Below are 19,490 nucleotides of genomic sequence, written 5' to 3' on the forward strand. Positions count from 1 at the left end.
TCTGTACTTATTACTTACTTTTTTTTTATAAACATTTGATATGGCAAATCCGTTGTTTGTCAAATGATTGTGGTGGAGTTAATATACTTGCTCATGTGAATTTGTGTAACGAGTATCATAGTATTGATAAAATTGTGATTTTCAACCGTTATGTCTTAATCTTTCTTGGCATCACCTACAATAGCTTACACCGACATTGAGGTTGTTATTTGACCTCTCTCCATATATAGTCATGCCATAAACTTTTCTAACATCGTCTACAAATATCTCTCAGAACTTTTATAACATCGTTTACAATAGCTCACTTATCATGTAGGGTAAATTAGTAAATATGATGTCAATAGTAGTTTATCAAACAAATCATAATTAAAATTATCAATAGACAGTTCATTCAAGAGTGAAAATCTAGAAACAATGGTATAACGAAGTTCGAATGAAGAACAAGTATCATAAGTTAATCTAAAAGGGGAAAATCTTCTAACCGCAAGCTATAACTACTTACCATAGCTAAGAATCGTCCTCCTAATCAATGGGGAGAAGTTTCCAAGCATTATTGCACATCGAAGAGGAAAATGAAGGAATAAAAATATAGAGAAATCGTGTGTCGGCTAGATAATTAACATAAAACAAAAATATGATATTTATAAACATCGTCGAAATGTCGTGGTGCTACTACCCTTTTGGCGTAGTACCAACCAATGCTACGACGCCTTGGGCATGTGCACACGTGAAACAATCTTCGGAGCGTCGGGACAATGCCACAGTGCTCAACTCATTAGAGACTACTAGAATTTGCGCGTGCAGCACCTTGTCCTCAGGGACATTTTGGTAATTTTTGAATCTTATTTTATCGGTTGATGTATTTGAGTTCTATTTTTGTATGTTTTAGCTTCATCTCGTTCTTAATGCTCGGTTATACCTCTTTGATGCACGATACCTATAAAATCATTAAATAAGCACTTAAAACTAAGAAATAATCTTGAATTGAGCTAAGTGAGATAACACATTTTTGATGCTATAAGCAGGAGGTTCGCCAACCATGACACGGGACACTCACCTTGATTTGGTGAGATGAAAGATTATCCCAAAGCTACTTTCAAAACCCTATCGGGACAACTTAAGTCAACCACTCCTAAATACGTAATTATAACTCCAGGGAAGGTAAGTCTATTATCCACTCACAAACTCTTGACTTGTTCCACCCGTTTGCTCCCTGACTTGTACATTGCTTGTATGACGAATTCCACATCGATGTGCATGTCTTTTTGTCACGAGAAAATCTGATGCATGTTTTCTATCCGAAGTTTAACATTAATGTTAAAGTATTGTACACTTTATTCCACACATGCATTATTGTCGATTCAAAAGATAAAAAACATTTAAATATATTTAAAAAATTCGAGCATCCTCATAATATAACTACTTGAAAAGTTCAGTATAGGTGTAATATAACAAATCACATAATTTAAGAGTGATTGAAAAAAAATAAAAAATTTAGAGATGTAATCGTAAAAGAAGATTACGTTATTTTTTCACGGTAAATTTCCCAAAATCTAATTATGTAAAAGTAAAACTAGAAAATAGGCTAATTAGAAAGTCGAGGCTTTGAGCTTTGGGAAGATAAAGTACAAAGACGACACCCACTCAGACCAGACCTTCTCGTTTTGCAGCAAATTTCAAATCTCTCAGTTGTTTTGGGATCTGCAGGTAAGTTCTCGAAACGACGTTTTTTTTTCCTTCTTCCCGCTCGTTGCTCATGACTGAAAACGTCAGTTTGATCCTTTTGGAAGAAAACTAATTAATTTTTCTTATTCTGATTTGTGATTCCATTTATGATGTTCGGTTCTTTAGTCCAACATGCGATTCGACATTTGATGTTACTATTTGATACATTTGTTGGGTCGATTAAGCTGGTTGATAGCTATCAGTTGAAGAATCGAGTCTATTTTATGTGTATTCCGGGCGTTGGATGAGACGGATGATGTTATGCAGTCTGTGCTAGGGTCGGCCAGCTTTGGGAATATCTTATTATCCTACTTAATTGGGTTTTCGTTCAGGTTTTTGCTTGATTGGTTATTTGGGGCTGAAGGCTTACTTGGTCTAATGTATATTGTTCTTCCGTATATTACTGTTACAGTTTCTTCTAATGATTCGAATGGGCAAATCTTGAGTTTTCCTTTCATGCATCTTATTGCTCATTAACAGACTACCCAATTTAATACCGAGAAAAATCTTATTGTTAGAGTTCTCTTATATAAATAAATTCATCGGAGACGAATATATAATTCCACTCGAGGTGAAGACAGCAGGATGGTAGGAAAATGGAACCTCCGTTCAGTAGCTAAACTACATCTTTTTCCTGTAAGACATCCAATAACCGAGGTTTACGAAAGGAAGAAAGGGAAGGGCAAAATGGGAAGAAGGGAAGTTGGAGGAGAGGAGGGGACCAGCCAGGGAAAGGAAGGGGGGACCAGTAATACCGTTGGAGGTGCGTAGGGGGGCGCGGTATGGGAAGCCAGTGGTGGGGACCAGTGAGGGCCTATTCGAAGGAATGACCCGAGGAAGGAAGGGGGAATGTTTTTTGGTGAAGGTTCCATGGGAGAGACGACCTCTCGAATAGCCGAGCGAGCTTCTGTGCGTTTCAAGTTGTTTTGTGATCGTTGTTCTTTATAATTATGCCTTAAGACTATTTCGTTGTTATCCTTGTTTATATCCTCAATATATTGCATCAGGGTGAGCTTAATACCCTATTTTATGGTGTTGGGTGTCCATTTCGGGTGTGTTTGTGCTTGTGTTTCTTGTGTAGGGGAAGTGAATACCTAAATTTGGTATCAAAGCACGTTCAAATTTGGGAAGAACACCCGCGATGGCTAAGAAACAACTAGAGGATCGAATGGAGGGAACTGAGAAAGATATGCAGAGTATTAAAGAAATGCTATTCGCCATGAACAAGACCCTGGAGCAACTCTTAGGAGATATGAAGGAGCTTCGACAGGTAAAGGAAAAGAGACTAACCCGGTGCCTAATGAGAGTTCGGGGGAGAAGAAATCAGGAAGCAGTGAGGGAGAGTCCTCTCGGATGAAGGAGTTGGTTGCTAGCTCCGAAAAAGGGAGGTACAAAAAAATTGAGATGCCAGTGTTCAACGGGGAAAACGTGGATGCGTGGAAGTTTTGGACCGGGAGATACTTTGAAATGCACGAGCTAACTGATGAGGAAAAGATCTGAGTATCTGTAATCAACTTTGTGCAAGATGAGGTTGACGAGTATCGCTGGGCTAATAACCAGCGGAAGTTCGAAAGCTGGGAGGGATTCAAAGAACGATTATAGGATCGTTTTCGAGATCCATAGAAGGGACCCTTTTATCGCGACTATGGAACTTGAGGATGGAAACCATGGTAGCTGATTACTGGAAGAGGTTTGAGATAGCAACAACTCTGATATTGGAGGTGGCGGAAAATGTATTAAAGGCCGCTTTCCTTAATGGGCTCCATCCAACGATCAAGACGGAGGTGATTAGTCGAAGGCTCGTGGGCTTGGAGGAGTATATCCGTGAAGCCCAACTAATAGAGGATCGCAACCTGATGATCCAATGGTCTGTGGATGAAATGAAGAAAGGAGGCCCAAGTGTTAGTTAGGCCCATATGGGGCTCTATAAGCCCACAGAAGGGAGGAGTCAAAAGAGTGGAGCCCGATATCAAGAAGCGGGAATGGTGAAGAGCGTGATGATAACAGAGAGAGGGGGTAAAATGAAACCCACCATTGAAGCGATTATCTGACGTGGAGTATCAATCGCGAAGGGATAAAGGGTTGTTCTACTGTTGTGATGAAATTTTTTTTTGTTAGTCATCGGTGTAAGGCGAAGGAGAAGCGGGAGCTGATGTTGTTGATTGCAAGAGAAGACGTTGGAGAGACATAGGGGGCTTGTGAAATCGAAGAAGTTAGAGACAAAGAAAACGAAGAGGTGGAAAACGTGGAATTAGCGTTACGTATTGTTATGGGGTTCTCAACGCTTGGGACGATGAAGGTGAAAGGAATTTTAAAGGGGGTCGAGGTAGTGGTAATGATTGATTGTAACGCCACCCACAATTTCATCCACCAGAAGATAGTAACTCAACTTGAATTACCGTCGACGGAGACTTCAAATTATAGGGTAGTCATCGGTAACGACACGATAATGAGGGGGAAAGAAGTTTGCAAGGCAATCAGTATCATCTTGCCCTCAATTACGGTTACTGCGGATTTCTTACCGTTGGACATGGAGAATGTCGATGTGATTCTAGGGTTGTTATGGTTGCATTCGATGGGACACATGGGAGTGGATTAGCCTAGGATGACGATGACCTTCACGAAGGGTGAAACAAAAATAATCATCAGAGAAGAGTCCTCGTTGACCCGAGTGGAGATAAGTTTGAAAATGTTGACATAGACCTGGGAGGAGGATGATAAGGGATTTTTGATAGAATTTAAGAAATTAGAAGTTGAAGTTAATGAGACAGATACCGGAGAAGAAACAAGGGAACACGAGGTTTTGGACAGAGATGTGTGGGAGTTAATGGAAGAGTTCAAAGTGTTGTTTCAAATTCCGACAGGGTTACCCCTCAAGAGGAGAGTAGATCATCGAATTACTCTGAGAGAAGGTCAGGACTCGATTAACGTTCGACCCTATAAGTACGCCCATATTCAGAAGGAGGAAATTGAACGGTTAGTTGATGACACGCTGACCACAGGGATTATTCGGACCAGCAATAGCCCATTTTCTAGTCCAGTGTTATTAGTAAGGAAGAAAGATGGAGGGTGGAGGTTTTGTGTGGACTGTAGGAGACTGAATAAGGCAACTTTACCTGACAAATTTCCCATTCCTGTCACTGAAGAATTGCTAGATGAACTACATGGCTCAACAGTTTATTCGAAGCTAGATCTAAGATCAAGCTACCATCAGATTCGAGTGAGGGAAAAAGACATTGCTAAAACAGCATTCAGAACACATGAAGGGCACTAAGAGTTCCTAGCGATGCCTTTGGCTTAACAAATGCCCTAGCGACATTCCAATCTTTGATGAACCAGATCTTCAAACCTTTCCTTCAGAGGTGTGTGTTAGTCTTCTTCGACGGCATCTTAGTATATAGTCCAGATTGGGACACACATGTGAAGCATCTAGGCATGGTTTTTGGAGTGCTCAAGGAAAACCAATTGTTTGTAAATGAGAAGAAGTGCACGTTCGGGCAAAAGAATGATGTAACTAGAAGATTTACTTCTTTAATTAGCTATAGTTGGTTTGTTAGTTTTGACTTTAACTATAGTTAGTTTGTTAGGATTTGAATTTTGACTTTAACTATAGTTAGTTTGTTAGGATTTGATGTAACTAGAAGATTTACTTCTTTAATTAGCTATAGTTAGTTTGTTAGTTTTGAACAAACTCCTCTATAAATAAAGCTCCTTCCCTCATTTTGAGAGGAGATTCATTGATTCAAAATATTAGATTCTTGGTTTCACACCAAAATTGGTATCAGAGCACTCCAAGATTTGGAACCGATGGCGGGAAGGAGAGCCCATCAACCAATTGAAGGAGATGTTCACGGGCAAGAACAAGAGGTGGAAGATACTCCCACCCTCTCTCCAAGAACCTCAACCCGACGCTTGCTGTCCGTTGAGAACTCATTGGAGGGAATTCATGGCACCTTAACAAACCTTCAAGAAAGCATGGAAACCCTTGCTAGAAGAGTTGAAATGCTTGCAACCGCACCTCAAAATCAAGAGAATATTCAACCAATTGTTCAAGAATGGGGAGGAAGAGGAAGAAGAGGCGACGGATGGGCAAGAAATGGCCAAAACCAGCAAGAAATATTTCAAGAAAAACATCCAAGAATTCAAAGACAACACCATGAAAATCTAAGAAGACAACCAATTGGCCAAGAAAGATATCAAGAAAACCAAGATTGGGATTCATCTAGTGAATATGATCAAGAAGCAGAATTCTTTGTGCCAAGAAGAGGAAGGGGCGAGAGACGTGTGGAGAATGATTTCAAGATGAAAATTGACTTGCCAAGTTACGATGGGAAGCGAGACATTGAAGCATTTCTTGATTGGATCAAGAACACAAAATTTTTTTCCACATACTCCCGAGCACAAGAAAGTGCATCTCGTGGCATTAAAGTTAAAAGCTGGCGCCTCGGCTTGGTGGGATCAACTTGAGATCAATTGGAGAAGAATTGGCAGAAGACCAATTCATTTGTGGGAGAAGATGAAAGGGTTAATGAAGGAACGCTTTCTACCTCCTGATTACGAACAAATCTTGTATAGTCAATATCAAAATTGTAGACAAGGAGGACGATCAGTGGCTGATTACATTGAAGAATTCTATTGACTAGGAGCAAGAACAAACCTTATGGAGGGTGAGCAACATTTGATTGCAAGGTTTATTGGATGTCTACGCATGGATATCAAATAAAAGGTAAAACTACAACCTTTCCACTCTTTTACTGAAGCTATCTCTTTTGCTGAAACCATGGAGGAGATGAACGAAATCCGAGTCAGAATTCATCAAGAAGATTCGCTTGGGAAGCCTCCACAAGCAAAAGGGTTAGTGCTGCAAGTAAAGCACCAAATCCTCCAAATCCACCAGCCTTGACCAAAGACAAAGATAAGGAAAATCAAGAAGGAAGTGAAGAGAAGAAGACCGAGACCACATTCAAGAAGAGAGCTTAAAATCCCTACAATAGGCCTTCTTTGGGCAAATGCTTTCGATGTGGCCAAGTTGGTCATCTATCTCAACGAAAAACAGTAGCTTACATAGAAGAGGAAGAAGAAATGATGGCTGAAAACAGTGAAGAAGAAGATAAGGAAGCCGAGTTCATTGAACCGGATGACAGTGATAGACTCTCTTGTGTTCTCCAAAGAATGTTAATCACTCCTAAAGAGGATTTGAACCCCCAAAGGCACTGTCTTTTCAAAACAAGGTGTACAATCAATAACAAGGTATGCAATGTCATCATAGACAGTGGAAGTAGTGTGAATTTTGTCTCCAAAAAGCTAGTGGCGGCTCTAAATCTCAAAGTGGAGACTCATCCAAACCCATACAAGATAGCATGGGTAAAGAAAGGTGGCGAGGCACAAGTAAGTGAAATTTGCACCATTCCCTTTTCAATTGGTAATAGCTACAAAGACCAAATAGTATGGGATGTATTAGAAATGGATGTATGTCACATATAATTAGGGAGACCATGGCAATATGATACTTGAACCTTACATAAGGGGAGAGAGAATACATACGAGTTTAATTCGATGGGCAAGAAAGTGGTCTTACTTCCACTAAACAAGAAGAATGATAAAGGCGTAAAGGTGAAAAAGGAAGACAACCACCACTTGTTTATAACAATTAGTGGCAAAACTTTGATGAAAAAAATAGAAGAAGATATATTAGGACTTGTTGTTGTTGATAAGTCCGAGGAAATACAAGAGAATGGGAACCCTCCGGTGATATAAGAATTGTTCGATGAATTCCCCCTCCTTAAAGGAGAACCCGAGGAGCTGCCCTCATTGAGAAATATTCAACACCACGTTGACCTAATCTCGGGAGCTACACTACCAAACCTGTCTCATTATAGAATGAGTCCTAAGGAATACGAAATCCTTCACCAACACATCGAGGAGTTACTCAACAAAGGGCACATTCAACCAAGTTTAAGCCCATGTGCAGTCCCGGTCCTACTAACTCCCAAGAAAAATGGAAGCTGGAGAATGTGTGTAGACAGTAGAGCCATTAATCGCATCACCGTAAAATACCGTTTTCCAATCCCTCGTATAAGTGATCTACTTGACCAACTTGGAGGATCATTGATCTTTTCTAAGGTGGATTTGAAGAGTGGATACCACCAAATAAGAATACGACCGGGTGATGAATGGAAGATGGCTTTCAAGACCAATGAAGGATTGTTCGAATGGCTAGTCATGCCCTTTGGGCTATCAAATGCTCCAAGCACTTTCATGAGACTCATGAATCAAGTACTCCATCCTTTCCTTAACAAATTTATCGTAGTGTATTTTGACGATATTTTGGTGTATAGCAGGAACATTGAGGAGCATTTACAGCACCATCGAAGCCTTTTTAAATCTTTAACAACCGACAAACTCTATATCAATCATAAGAAATGTCTTTTTCTAGTAAAGGAAATTACATTTCTTGGCTTCTTAATTGGTCACAATCAAATTAAAGTTGACCCAAAGAAGATTGAAGCTATTACCCGATGGCCAACTCCATGCTCAGTAAAAGACATTCAAGCCTTCCTTGGTTTGGCTTCATTTTACAGAAAATTTATCAAGAATTTCAGCTCTATCGTAGCACCTATTACTAATTGTCTAAAGAAAGGTAGTTTCTATTGGGGAGAGAAACAACACAGTAGCTTTGAGTGTATCAAAGGAAAGTTGAGTTCCAGTCCTGTTCTTAAGCTACCAGACTTCTCTTTACCATTTGAAGTAGCCGTGGATGCCTGTGGAGTGGGTATTGGAGGTGTATTATCACAACAAGGGCACCCTATTGAGTTCTTTAGTGAAAAACTCAATAACTCAAGATAGAACTGGAGTACTTATGAACAAGAATTGTATGCCCTTGTTAGAGCTTTGAAACAATGAGAGCACTATCTTCTTTCTAAAGAATTTCTCTGGTTGACGGATCACTTTTCATTGAAGTACCTACAATCTCAAAAGAATATCAGTCATATGCACACATGGGGGATTTCCTTCATTCAAAGGTCTGACTTTGTGATCAAACACCAATCAGGCAAGGAGAATAAAGTAGCTGATCCTCTAAGTTGAAAGAATTCTCTCCTTACTATCTTAGCCGCCGAAGTAACTGCTTTCTCTCATCTTCCATGCTTATATAAAGAAGATTTTGATTTTGCTGAGATATGGTATAATTGCATCCACTTTATAAAGACTAATGATTTTCATATAGTGGATGGTTTCTTATTCAAGGGAGAGCAATTGTGTATTTCACACGCTTCCCTTCGAGAAGCTCTTCTAAAAGAAGCACACTCGGGAGGATTGGCTAGACATTTTGGTCAAAATAAAACTTTTGAACTAGTGACTGCTCGTTTTTATTGGCCACAAATTCGGAAGGACACAAATAACTTTGTTAAGAGATGTTCTATTTGTCAAAAAGCAAAAGGCACAAGCACTAATGCGGGTCTATATTCACCATTACCTATTCCCACAACTATTTGGGAAGACTTATCAACTGACTTTGTACTTGGTCTTCCAAAATTCCAACGGGGGTATGATGCATTAATGGTGATAGTGGACTGTTTCAGTAAAATGACTCATTTTCTTGCTTGCAAAAAGACAAATGATGCAGTTTATATAGCCAATCTCTTCTTTAAATAGATTGTTCGACTTCATGGAATGCCCAAGTCCATTGTATCTGATAGGGACGTCAAATTCCTTAGCCATTTTTAGCGTATACTATGGAAGAAATTTGATACAACATTGAAATTTAGCACTATCTCACACCCTCAAACTGATGGGCAAACAGAAGTTACCAACAGAACATTGGGAAATCTTATACGTTGTCTAAGTAACTCAAAACCGAAACAATGGGATTTGTCCCTTGCCCAAGTAGAGTTTGCCTTTAATAATATGAAGAGTAGATCAACAAGAAGATGCCCTTTTGAAGTTGTATACACCAGAACTCCAAGACTAAATTTTGACCTTGTTAACTTGCCTTCTATAGTGGATGTTAGCATTGAGGCTGAAAGTATGGCTGAAAGAATTCAAAAGCTTCATTAAGAAGTCCATGATCATTTGAAGAAAACTACCTTGTCTTACAAAGAAGCTAGAGACAAGTCTAGAAGAGAAGTTAATTTTGAGGTAGGAGACCTAGTAATGATCCATCTACGCAAAGCTCGATTTCCTACTTGTACGTACAACAAATTGAAAGATAGACAACTTGGACCATTTCAAGTATTAGAGAAATATGGCACTAATGCATACCGCATTGAATTACTAACAGATTTGCACATCAATCTAGTATTCAACATGGCTGACTTGAAGCCTTATTTTGCTCCGGACAGCTTCCATTTAGCATCCTAATTGCCTCGCGGACGAGTCCAATCTTGAGGGGGTGGATTTGATGTAACTAGAAGATTTACTTCTTTAATTAGCTATAGTTAGTTTGTTAGTTTTGACTTTAACTATAGTTAGTTTGTTAGGATTTGAGTTTTGACTTTAACTATAGTTTGTTTGTTAGGATTTGATGTAACTAGAAGATTTACTTCTTTAATTAGCTATAGTTAGTTTGTTAGTTTTGAACAAACTTGTAATCTTCCTCTATAAATAAAGCCTCTTCCCTCATTTTGAGAGGAGATTCATTGATTCAAAATATTAGATTCTTGGTTTCGCACCAAAGAAGATACAATATCTTGGGCATTGGATCTCAGAGCAAGGATTAGAAGCAAAAAAGGAGAAAATACAAGCAATGCTGGAGTGGAATAGGCCGAAGAATCAAAGGGAACTTCGAGGGTTCCTGGGATTAACCGGGTATTGAAAATTGCGGGTAGATTGCCCAACCTTTACATCAGCAACTACATAAGAGAATGCCTTCAAGTGGAACGATGAAGTAGAAAAGGCATTTGAAGCCTTGAAGAAGGTTTATGACGACATTACCAGTACTATGCTTACCAAATTTCTACAAACCATTCGTGATTGAGACTGATGCCTCGGGAATAGGATTAGGGGCAGTGTTAAGCCAAGACCATCGACCAATAGCCTACTTTAGTCAGACACTATCAGCTTGTGCACAAGCCAAATCAGTGTATGAAAGAGAGCTCATGGCGGTTGTCCTGGCAGTGCAAAAGTGGAGACATTATTTATTGGGGTGAAGATCCACAGTCCTCTCTGATCAACGAGCACTGAAGTATCTTCTGGAATAGAGGGAAGTGCAACTTGACTTCCAACGTTGGTTGACAAAGTTGATGGGATATGACTTCGAAATTTTAAATCAATCGAGCCTCAATAACAAAGCCGTGGATGCGCTTTCAAGAAAAACAGAGTCAATGGAACAGGGGGCCAAAGAAAAGGTAGGATTAAATATGTTCTCAACACATCATATCATAGACGTGGAGTTAATCCAACAAGAAATAAGGGATGAGACTCAGCTTTGCAAAGTTAACAGAGGAGCTAAAGCAAGATGCGACAGTCATCCTAGATACTCGCTGGAGTAGGGGAGGAGGTTGTACAAAAACAAGTTAGTACTTTCAAAATCGTCAGCCGTTACACACCTTTCACGACTTAGTAATGGGGGCCCATTCAGGCTACTTGAGAACCTATAAGAGGATGATTGGCGAATTATATTGGCACAACATGAAAAAAAAGATGTCCAGGAATATGTAGAGAAGTGCATAATTTGCCAGAAGAATAAGGTGGAGGCGTTAGCTCTGACTGGATTACCACAACCCCTACCTATTCCAGAGAGTATGGGACGATATATCAATGGATTTCATTGAAGTTTTTCCAAATCAACTGGGAAAGATGTAATTATGGTTGTGATGGACAGGCTGAGCAAGTATAGCCATTTCATAGCTTTGAGTCACCCCTTCTCCGCCAAGCAGGTTGCAACAGAATTCATAAGGGAAGTGGTGAAGCATCATGGATTTCCACGCTCCATCGTTTCAGACCGAGATAAAATTTTTGTCAGCTTAATTTGGAATGAATTGTTTGCAATTCAAGGTACGAAGTTAAGCAAGAGTATTGCATTTCACCCCAAACGGATGGGCGGATAGAGATAGTAAACAAATGTTTGGAAACATATCTAAGGTGTTTTTGTAACGAACAACCAAAGAAATGGGAGAAATGGCTGGCATGGGTTGAACTATGGTACAACACAAACTTCCACATCATGATCAACACCACACCATTTGGCATCGTGTTTGGACGGACTCCTCCCCAAATTATTGCATATGACTATAGGAAGACACCGCACTGCACTCTTGAACAACAATTAATTGAAAGAGATGAAGCATTATTGAAATTGAAGAATCAGTCTGTGTTGGCACAAAACAGAATGGGTAAATATGCTAATCGAAAACGAAGAGAAGTGGAGTATGAAGTTAGGGATTTGGTCTATCTCAAGATTCGACCATATCGGCAGAAGTCCCTAGCAAGAAAGAGATGTGAAAAGCTGTCTCCTCGTTTCTTTGGGCCTCACGAAATCATTGAGAAAGTGGGATCCGTGGCGTGGCCTACCGATTGGCGCTCTTGCCAACAACATCTATTCATAATGTCTTCCATGTCTCTCAATTAAAGAGGGCCGTTATGGATGAGACAACCATACAACCAGAACCACCCGTACTGAGAGATGAGGTTGAATGGAATGCGATGCCAAAACAAGTCATTGGAGTGAGATGGAAGGCTGACGAGAAGTGCCAAGAATGGTTAATCAAGTGGGCACGACAGCCAGAGGATGAAGCAACATGAGAAGTTGTGGACATGATGAAGCAATAATTTCTAGATGCTCAGCTTGAGGACAAGGTGAATTTTTAGATTGGGGGTGATGTAAGACCTCCAATAATGAAGGTTTACGAAAGGAAGAAAAGGAAGGGCAAAATGGGAAGAAGAGAAGTTGGAAGAGAGGAGGGGACCGACCAGGGAAAGGAACAGGGAACCAGTAATACTGTTGGAGGCATGGTATGGGAAGCAATGGGGACCAACCAGGGCCTATTTGAAGGAATGACCTGAGGAAGGAAGGGGGAATGCTTTTTGGTGAAGGTTCTATGGGAGAGATGGCCTCTCGAATAGCCGAGTGAGCTTCTGTGTGTTTCGAGTTGTTTTGTGATCGTTGTTCTTTATAGTTCTGCCTTAAGACTATTTCATTGTTATCCTCATTTATATCCTCAATATATTGTATCAGGGTGAGCTTATACCCTGTTTTCTGGCGTTGGGTGTTCATTTCGGGTGTGTTTGTGCTTGTGTTTCTTGTGCAGGGGAAGTGGATACCTAACATTTCCCTTCTAAACTTGTGTTCAGTTCAATTTTACCCTAAAATGCACCTTAGTAGCATTGTTGATGCTCACTGAACACTTTGATTCTGCATTTCGTATTCACATCACTTAAACTACGGAGCCATGAGCTCGATCCCTGTTAAGGATAAGTATGAAACTCACCATTCACTCACCAAAATGGCACTAGTATTTTGGATGCTAAGGAAAGTTCAGCAATATTCCTGAATGTCCCTTCAGCATTCTTGAGCTATTGCTTATATGATGTACACTAGTATATTGCAGTGCAATGTCTATCACGATTGTCATTGTACAATGGTGGTGACTGAATTACAAACACATCTATAGTATGTAGAAATAACATAGTTAAGATAAAACTCTGATCAGATAATATTTTTTTCTTCACTATATTATTTATACTATTAAGATACAGAGTACAGAAAATAACTATTGAACAATAAATATTGACATTAGTTATTCTTTCAGTAAAGCCATATAAATCTAGGGCATGGCTCTCTGGTATGAATCAAGGAAGCTGATTTTCGATTGTCCTCTATTTTCTCTAGTCGTTGATTTTCCCACCATACCTTTTTCTAACTTTTGAATACATGAATCCCAGGTTTTCAGTTGAGTGCTAAAGCTCTCCATTGCTGGACAAGATTACCATCTGCAAGATGATCATCTGAAAGCTGAAGCTTTCTGCTACTTTAAGTGCATGCTTTTGCTGGTACTGCAGTGTGTCTTATTCATGGCATTTTCGGTTGAGTTTGTCACCATCAAGTCTAACTAGATGGAAAGAAATGTGAAAAGAGGCATCCTAGATCAACAGAGTAATTATGAACAAGTTCGACTTACTAATATGGATGCAAGAAATCAGGGACTTGGATCTACAAATCAAAGATCTTTCCATGATCCATCGAGCAACATTAGCACTAACATTCGACCCCCTGAATATAATATGTTAGTTGTAGCTAGTCCTGGCCACAACTACTCCATTCAAACTGGCGAGGAATTTGCACTTGAATTTATGCGAGAAAGGGTGAATGCCAAGCATCACTTTATTCCCACCAATAGTCCCGACCCAGGTGTTTCAACTGGGTACATGGATTTAAAAGGCATTCTCGGAATTCCCCATGCAAGTTCAGAGAGTGGATCTAACATTGCCATGCTCAACCCTGTAGAAAAAGATCACGTCCAACATTTTGAAAGAGGGGGTTCGTCACATGAAGAAAAAAGTTCATATAATTCAATGAGGTTTGTTCCAAGAGCCTCATCAAGAAATGACGTCAGTCGGCTTCATGGTTTTACATCTTCAGGAGCATCTGATAGCTCATCAAGAAAGGTGAAATTCCTGTGCAGTTTTGGTGGTAAAGTCATGCCTCGCCCTAGTGATGGTAAACTTCGATATGTTGGGGGTGAAACACGTATTATCCGTATAACCAAGGATATTTCTTGGCCAAACCTGCTGCAGAAAACATCAACAATTTACGATCAAGTTCACACTATTAAATATCAGCTACCTGGTGAGGATCTTGATGCATTGGTTTCTGTAGCTTGTGATGAGGATTTGCAGAACATGATGGAGGAGTGTAATGTACCAGAAAATGGGGGCTCAACAAAGCCGAGAATGTTCTTGTTTTCTATTTCTGATTTGGAGGATTCTCAAATTGGTGTAGGGAGTGCAGAGGGTGGTTCAGAGATTGAATATGTAATTGCTGTAAATGGTATGGACTTCAGTTCTAGAAGAAACTCAACGCCCTTGGCTCATACATCAGGAAACAATTTGGATGAGTTACTTGCCCTTAATGTTGGATCAGAGAGTGGTCAAGTTGCACCAGAATTGTCTGATAACATGAAGTCATCTTTGACCATTGCTGCACCTTCATTTTCTCAATCTTCTCAGACCATTTGGACAAATTCATCCAGTGGTTTTAAGTCCAGTTTGCAGCCGTCGTCAGGACAAAAGTTGCAGCAAGGTGAACTTGGGCCTTCCCAACTCTCTTCTTTCCACCCCATGCAGAGCTTTCCTGAAAAAACTGGAAAGACGTCAGTCTCTTCATCTATTCAGTCACAACATGATTACGTTCTTAATACCAACACAACACCTGTAGAAAATGTACCTTCAATGCCCATCGAAGGGTATGTGAATCAACATAGTGTCTTGGCTACAGACTATCCTGTCAGTGGTTTTCGCACACAAGATTCAGATGCATCGTTAAAGGATGGGAAAATTACAGAGACCTCAACTTCAAAGCTGAGTGAACCTGATGAAATTCAATCATTGGAGAAGGAGGTATCATTTAAGGATGCACAAATGAAAAGGGAAAGCTCGCTCCCTAAGATTGATGAAACTAACGAAAGTCAAAATTTTGAACACGAACGTGTAGTTTCATCAAACCTAAATGATGCTTCTGTTTTGAACTATAACTCAAAAGGAATGCAAGTAATTAATTCAGACACAGATGTAGGATCAAGTTTAATGCTCATGAAAAGCAACAAGCTTCAAGATCCTGCTTCAGAATCAGTGCCCTTGGAAGCAAGTAATGAAGGGAACAAGAGAACTGAAGATGATAAATTTTCTTCCGATGGACTTCCAACTTCTGGGTTTGGTGCCTCTGAGGCTGATGAAACGGGGTTTAGCTACCTTGAACCAATTTTACCTCAGCGTGTTTTTCATTCTGAAAGGATTCCAAGAGAGCAGGCTGAATTGAACCGTTTATCCAAGTCTGATGATTCCTTTGGCTCTCAGTTTCTGAGAACTCAGGGAAACTCTGATTATTCTCAGACAATTATTGAATCAGCTGAAACATTGCTGGATGGGAATGGGACTTTGCAGTCTGAGCAATTTGTTTCATCGTCAAAGTTACCACGTGGAAATCATCAAACTATAGAAGATGGATTGGAGCCATTGGAAAAGTACAAAACATCAGCAGATAAAAATAGTAAAACAACGAATATTTCAGGTGAGCATGATGGGTCTGAAGTCAGTGATATGTCCAATATTAAAAGTCCATCTGCCTGTAGGAAGGAAGCAGAAGGTTTGGCTCATCTTATGGCGAGTGAAGAAGTTTACGATAAGCATAAGGAGGAATCTTTAATGGGACCACTAGAATCAGGCTGGATTGATGGAAGTACACATAAGAACCATGGAAATGAAACTCAAGAGCAAGCAGAGCCGTCATCATTGACAGAGAACCCTGGCAAGAATGTTACTCAAGTAGAGCCTGGAGTTGGTATTGGCACTTCAGAGCATGGGGACATTCTTATTGATATTAATGACCGCTTTCCTCGTGATTTCCTTTCTGATATATTCTCGAAGGCCAGAAACTCTGAAAACATTTCTGGTATTAATCCATTGCATGGTAATGGAGCTGGCTTGAGCGTGAATGTGGAGAATCACGAGCCTAAGCGTTGGTCATACTTTAGAAACTTGGCTCAGGAGGAGTTTGTTGGAAGAGATGTTTCGCTTATGGATCAAGACCACCCAGGCTTCTCTTCATCTCTTGGAAACGTTGAAGAAGGGGGAACCATGAACAGGTATCCCCTTTTAAATTCAGATGTAGGTGCCATTTATCAAAGAGACTCTCCTATCAATTTTGGCAACAACAATCAGCAGGAATCACGTCTGCTCACTGGACCCGGCACCACCACGAATCTATATACAGAATATGATTCTTCAAAGCTCAAGGGCAACGAAAGCATGCAGTTGGATGAACCTAGCTCTAAATCCCCACAAGCTGAGAATGTGGTATTTACCTATTGTATTCTTCCATATAAGATTTAAACCTCGAACTTATTGCTTTCTTCTCACTTCATTTTCCATATATCTTCTTGTTTCAGGATGCAAAGTTGGATATCCAAGATATTGGTGTACCTCTCGATTTTTATCTTGAAGATTTTGATATTAGTACATTGCAGGTATAAATCTCACGGTTTATTCACTAAAAACATTCAACTAAGTAGAAGATGAATATTCCTTTCTTTTGCACTTAACTGTTAATTCTTGTTTGGTACTATGAAGTTGGGGCATTGAACCGTTGTGAGTTGATTAACTTTCTTTATATTTGAGGAGTCCACCCACACAATATCATGCCATTTTCACCTCTATGCATAATAATGATGATTTTCAGCTTTGATTTCTCCCAAAAGTTCAGATATTTGCTTCCTATGTTGCTCTATGGAGATTTAATATTAATAAGTTGATGCAGAAAAAGGTTCCCTAAATATTGTTTTAGACAAAAAGAAGGAAAAAAAGAGCTTATTTTGGATTTCTGAGGTCTGCAGTAAGCTTAGCATCTGTCATTGCTTCAATCATTGTATGAGATGTTCCCTAGTTGTAATCTTCTGCCACAAGGACAGATAGAAGTTAAGAAATTGAGCACCTGAGGAACTGGATAATTTTTTTCCCCCACCTCATGTTAGTTCGAGTCCTTGTTGACTGCTAGTCATTAGCTGGTCTTTTGCAATTACTACGTCACCTCATTTGGTGGGAACTTGAAAAAGAATGTGGTTTGAAAATTCTTATTTTTTCCCCAATTACGAAGAACAGATTCTTGGATTGTGTAGAGTTAATAATCTATTTTTTCTAAAAAATGTATATAGTATATTTTGAGAGGGAGAAAGTGAGAAACAAAAGAATTTTTATTGTAAAAGTCTGATGCAAGTATGGAATATATGAGAGAGATTGCATTGTTTGTTGTGTCATCCTCTTATACTTCACTTACTAACCTTTTAAGAGTTATCAATTGTTTTGTTGGAGGTAAACTGGTTTTGATATTATTTTTGGGTTGCAGTCGACAGCTGATGTACTTCTATTGATCTTAGGAAGACATAGGATTTAAGACCTTACCATTACAATCCCTCCATTAAATTTTTGACCGTGTCTTTTGGATGGTCTGGCAGATAATTAAGAATGAAGATCTTGAAGAGCAACGAGAATTGGGTTCTGGCACATTTGGTACAGTGTATCATGGGAAGTGGCGAGGAACAGATGTAGCAATTAAACGGATAAAGAAAAGTTGTTTCACCTGTAGGTCCTCAGAGCAAGAAAGATTGGTGAGTTAAATTACATTTGAATGATCTCTCACAGGTTATTAGATCTCTCTAGTAGTAAATTGGACTGTGTTCAAGCAGGCAGTGTGTCTTTTGCAGGAGTGTCTCACAATATAGTCCCAAGTTTTAAATCATAATTAGGATTATCTTTTTTTACTACTTTTTATTTCATAATTATTTTTGTTTGGTCATGGTTCTCTAATTTCACACATTGAATTTGTAATATTCAGACGGTAGAGTTTTGGCGTGAAGCCGAGATTCTTTCAAAGCTTCACCATCCAAATGTGGTGGCCTTTTATGGTGTGGTGCAGGATGGACCAGGTGGGACGCTGGCTACAGTGACTGAATTCATGGTCAACGGCTCCTTGCGGAATGTTTTAATTAGCAAAGATCGGTAATCTCTTTGTTTCAAGTTATCTTGCATACACTTGAATTGTTCAAGAGAACTACATTCCTTCTCATTATTTACATGTGTTGCAAGTGTTCCAGGTACCTGGATCGACGTAAGAGGCTCATTATTGCAATGGATGCAGCATTTGGAATGGAATATCTGCATTCAAAGAACATTGTTCACTTTGATTTGAAATGTGACAACTTGCTTGTCAACTTGAAAGATCCTTTTCGGCCGATTTGCAAGGTATTTGATCCACCGCTGTACTTGGAGAGGATTTCTATATTGGTGGTGGGTGGATTTATAAGTTTTTTCACCTGCGTTGTTTACTTTTCTGTTGGTTTTGTTATAAAGGTTGGAGATTTTGGCTTGTCAAAAATAAAAAGGAATACCTTAGTTACTGGTGGTGTGAGAGGTACCCTTCCGTGGATGGCTCCTGAACTACTTAATGGTAGCAGCAGCAAGGTTTCTGAAAAGGTAAGATACCGAGACTCTTTTTTACTATCACTACTGAAGAAGAGAACAAGTAAATAGAGCAATAAGCATGTATGCTGATGGTTTTATGGATAAAAATAAATAAAAATGATGCAGAAACGATAGGCAAATGCAATAAATCTTTAACTCTTATTTATTTGTTTTTATGGTCGATTTTAGGTTAACCTCTTTTCTATCTATCTATAGTTGTGATTGTAGGGTATTCAGATAGATATTACATTATTCTGTACCTTTATTTTGGTTGAGCTTATTTATTTATTTAGCCTTCATTTCTGACGTAGAAAAGGGGGAATTTATTTTCTTATAATGCATCAGAAGTCCTTTTACAGAAAATCAACAGCCATTTAGATGATACAATATTAAATTTACCTTCACTCATCAGCTTAAGTTTCGCCAAATTGAGCTTGGCTCAATGGCATTGGAATGACCTCCCTCTCTAGAACATGTATTTATATAGGTTGGGAACAAAACATGACCGAATTGGTTGGTTAGTCCAAAGAAATTGTTTAATTAGTTCAACCGAAGCTAGCTGACCTAACAGCCAAAGAATAAAGGCTGAAAAAAAC

At 39.3% G+C, this 19,490-nt stretch overlaps 1 protein-coding gene across 1 annotated transcript; it reads left to right on the forward strand.

Moving 5' to 3' along the window:
* Nucleotides 1-1,567: 1,567 nt before the first annotated feature.
* LOC150034623 (RAF-like serine/threonine-protein kinase 24) lies at nucleotides 1,568-18,979 on the forward strand. Its single transcript, XM_090316889.1, has 7 exons — nucleotides 1,568-1,707; nucleotides 13,606-16,734; nucleotides 16,827-16,904; nucleotides 17,889-18,041; nucleotides 18,269-18,432; nucleotides 18,528-18,675; nucleotides 18,784-18,979. The coding sequence occupies exons 2-7, from the start codon at nucleotides 13,777-13,779 to the stop codon at nucleotides 18,961-18,963; spliced, it is 3,681 nt and encodes a 1,226-aa protein (XP_090173015.1). The 5' UTR covers nucleotides 1,568-1,707; nucleotides 13,606-13,776; the 3' UTR covers nucleotides 18,964-18,979.
* Nucleotides 18,980-19,490: the final 511 nt, after the last annotated feature.

This window comes from Benincasa hispida, chromosome 8 (genome assembly GCF_027475165.1).
Source record: "Benincasa hispida cultivar pf3 chromosome 8, pf3_genome.v1.1, whole genome shotgun sequence".
Classification (NCBI taxonomy): domain Eukaryota; kingdom Viridiplantae; phylum Streptophyta; class Magnoliopsida; order Cucurbitales; family Cucurbitaceae; genus Benincasa; species Benincasa hispida.

Bases quoted from the DNA above. Each gene is read 5' to 3' on its own strand.
- LOC150034623 (XM_090316889.1), top strand. From the start codon at position 13,777: ATGGAAAGAAATGTGAAAAGAGGCATCCTAGATCAACAGAGTAATTAT. The intron at 16,905-17,888 runs GTATAAATCTCA...ATGGTCTGGCAG, and splicing joins TTGATATTAGTACATTGCAG to ATAATTAAGAATGAAGATCT. The intron at 18,676-18,783 runs GTATTTGATCCA...TTTGTTATAAAG, and splicing joins CTTTTCGGCCGATTTGCAAG to GTTGGAGATTTTGGCTTGTC.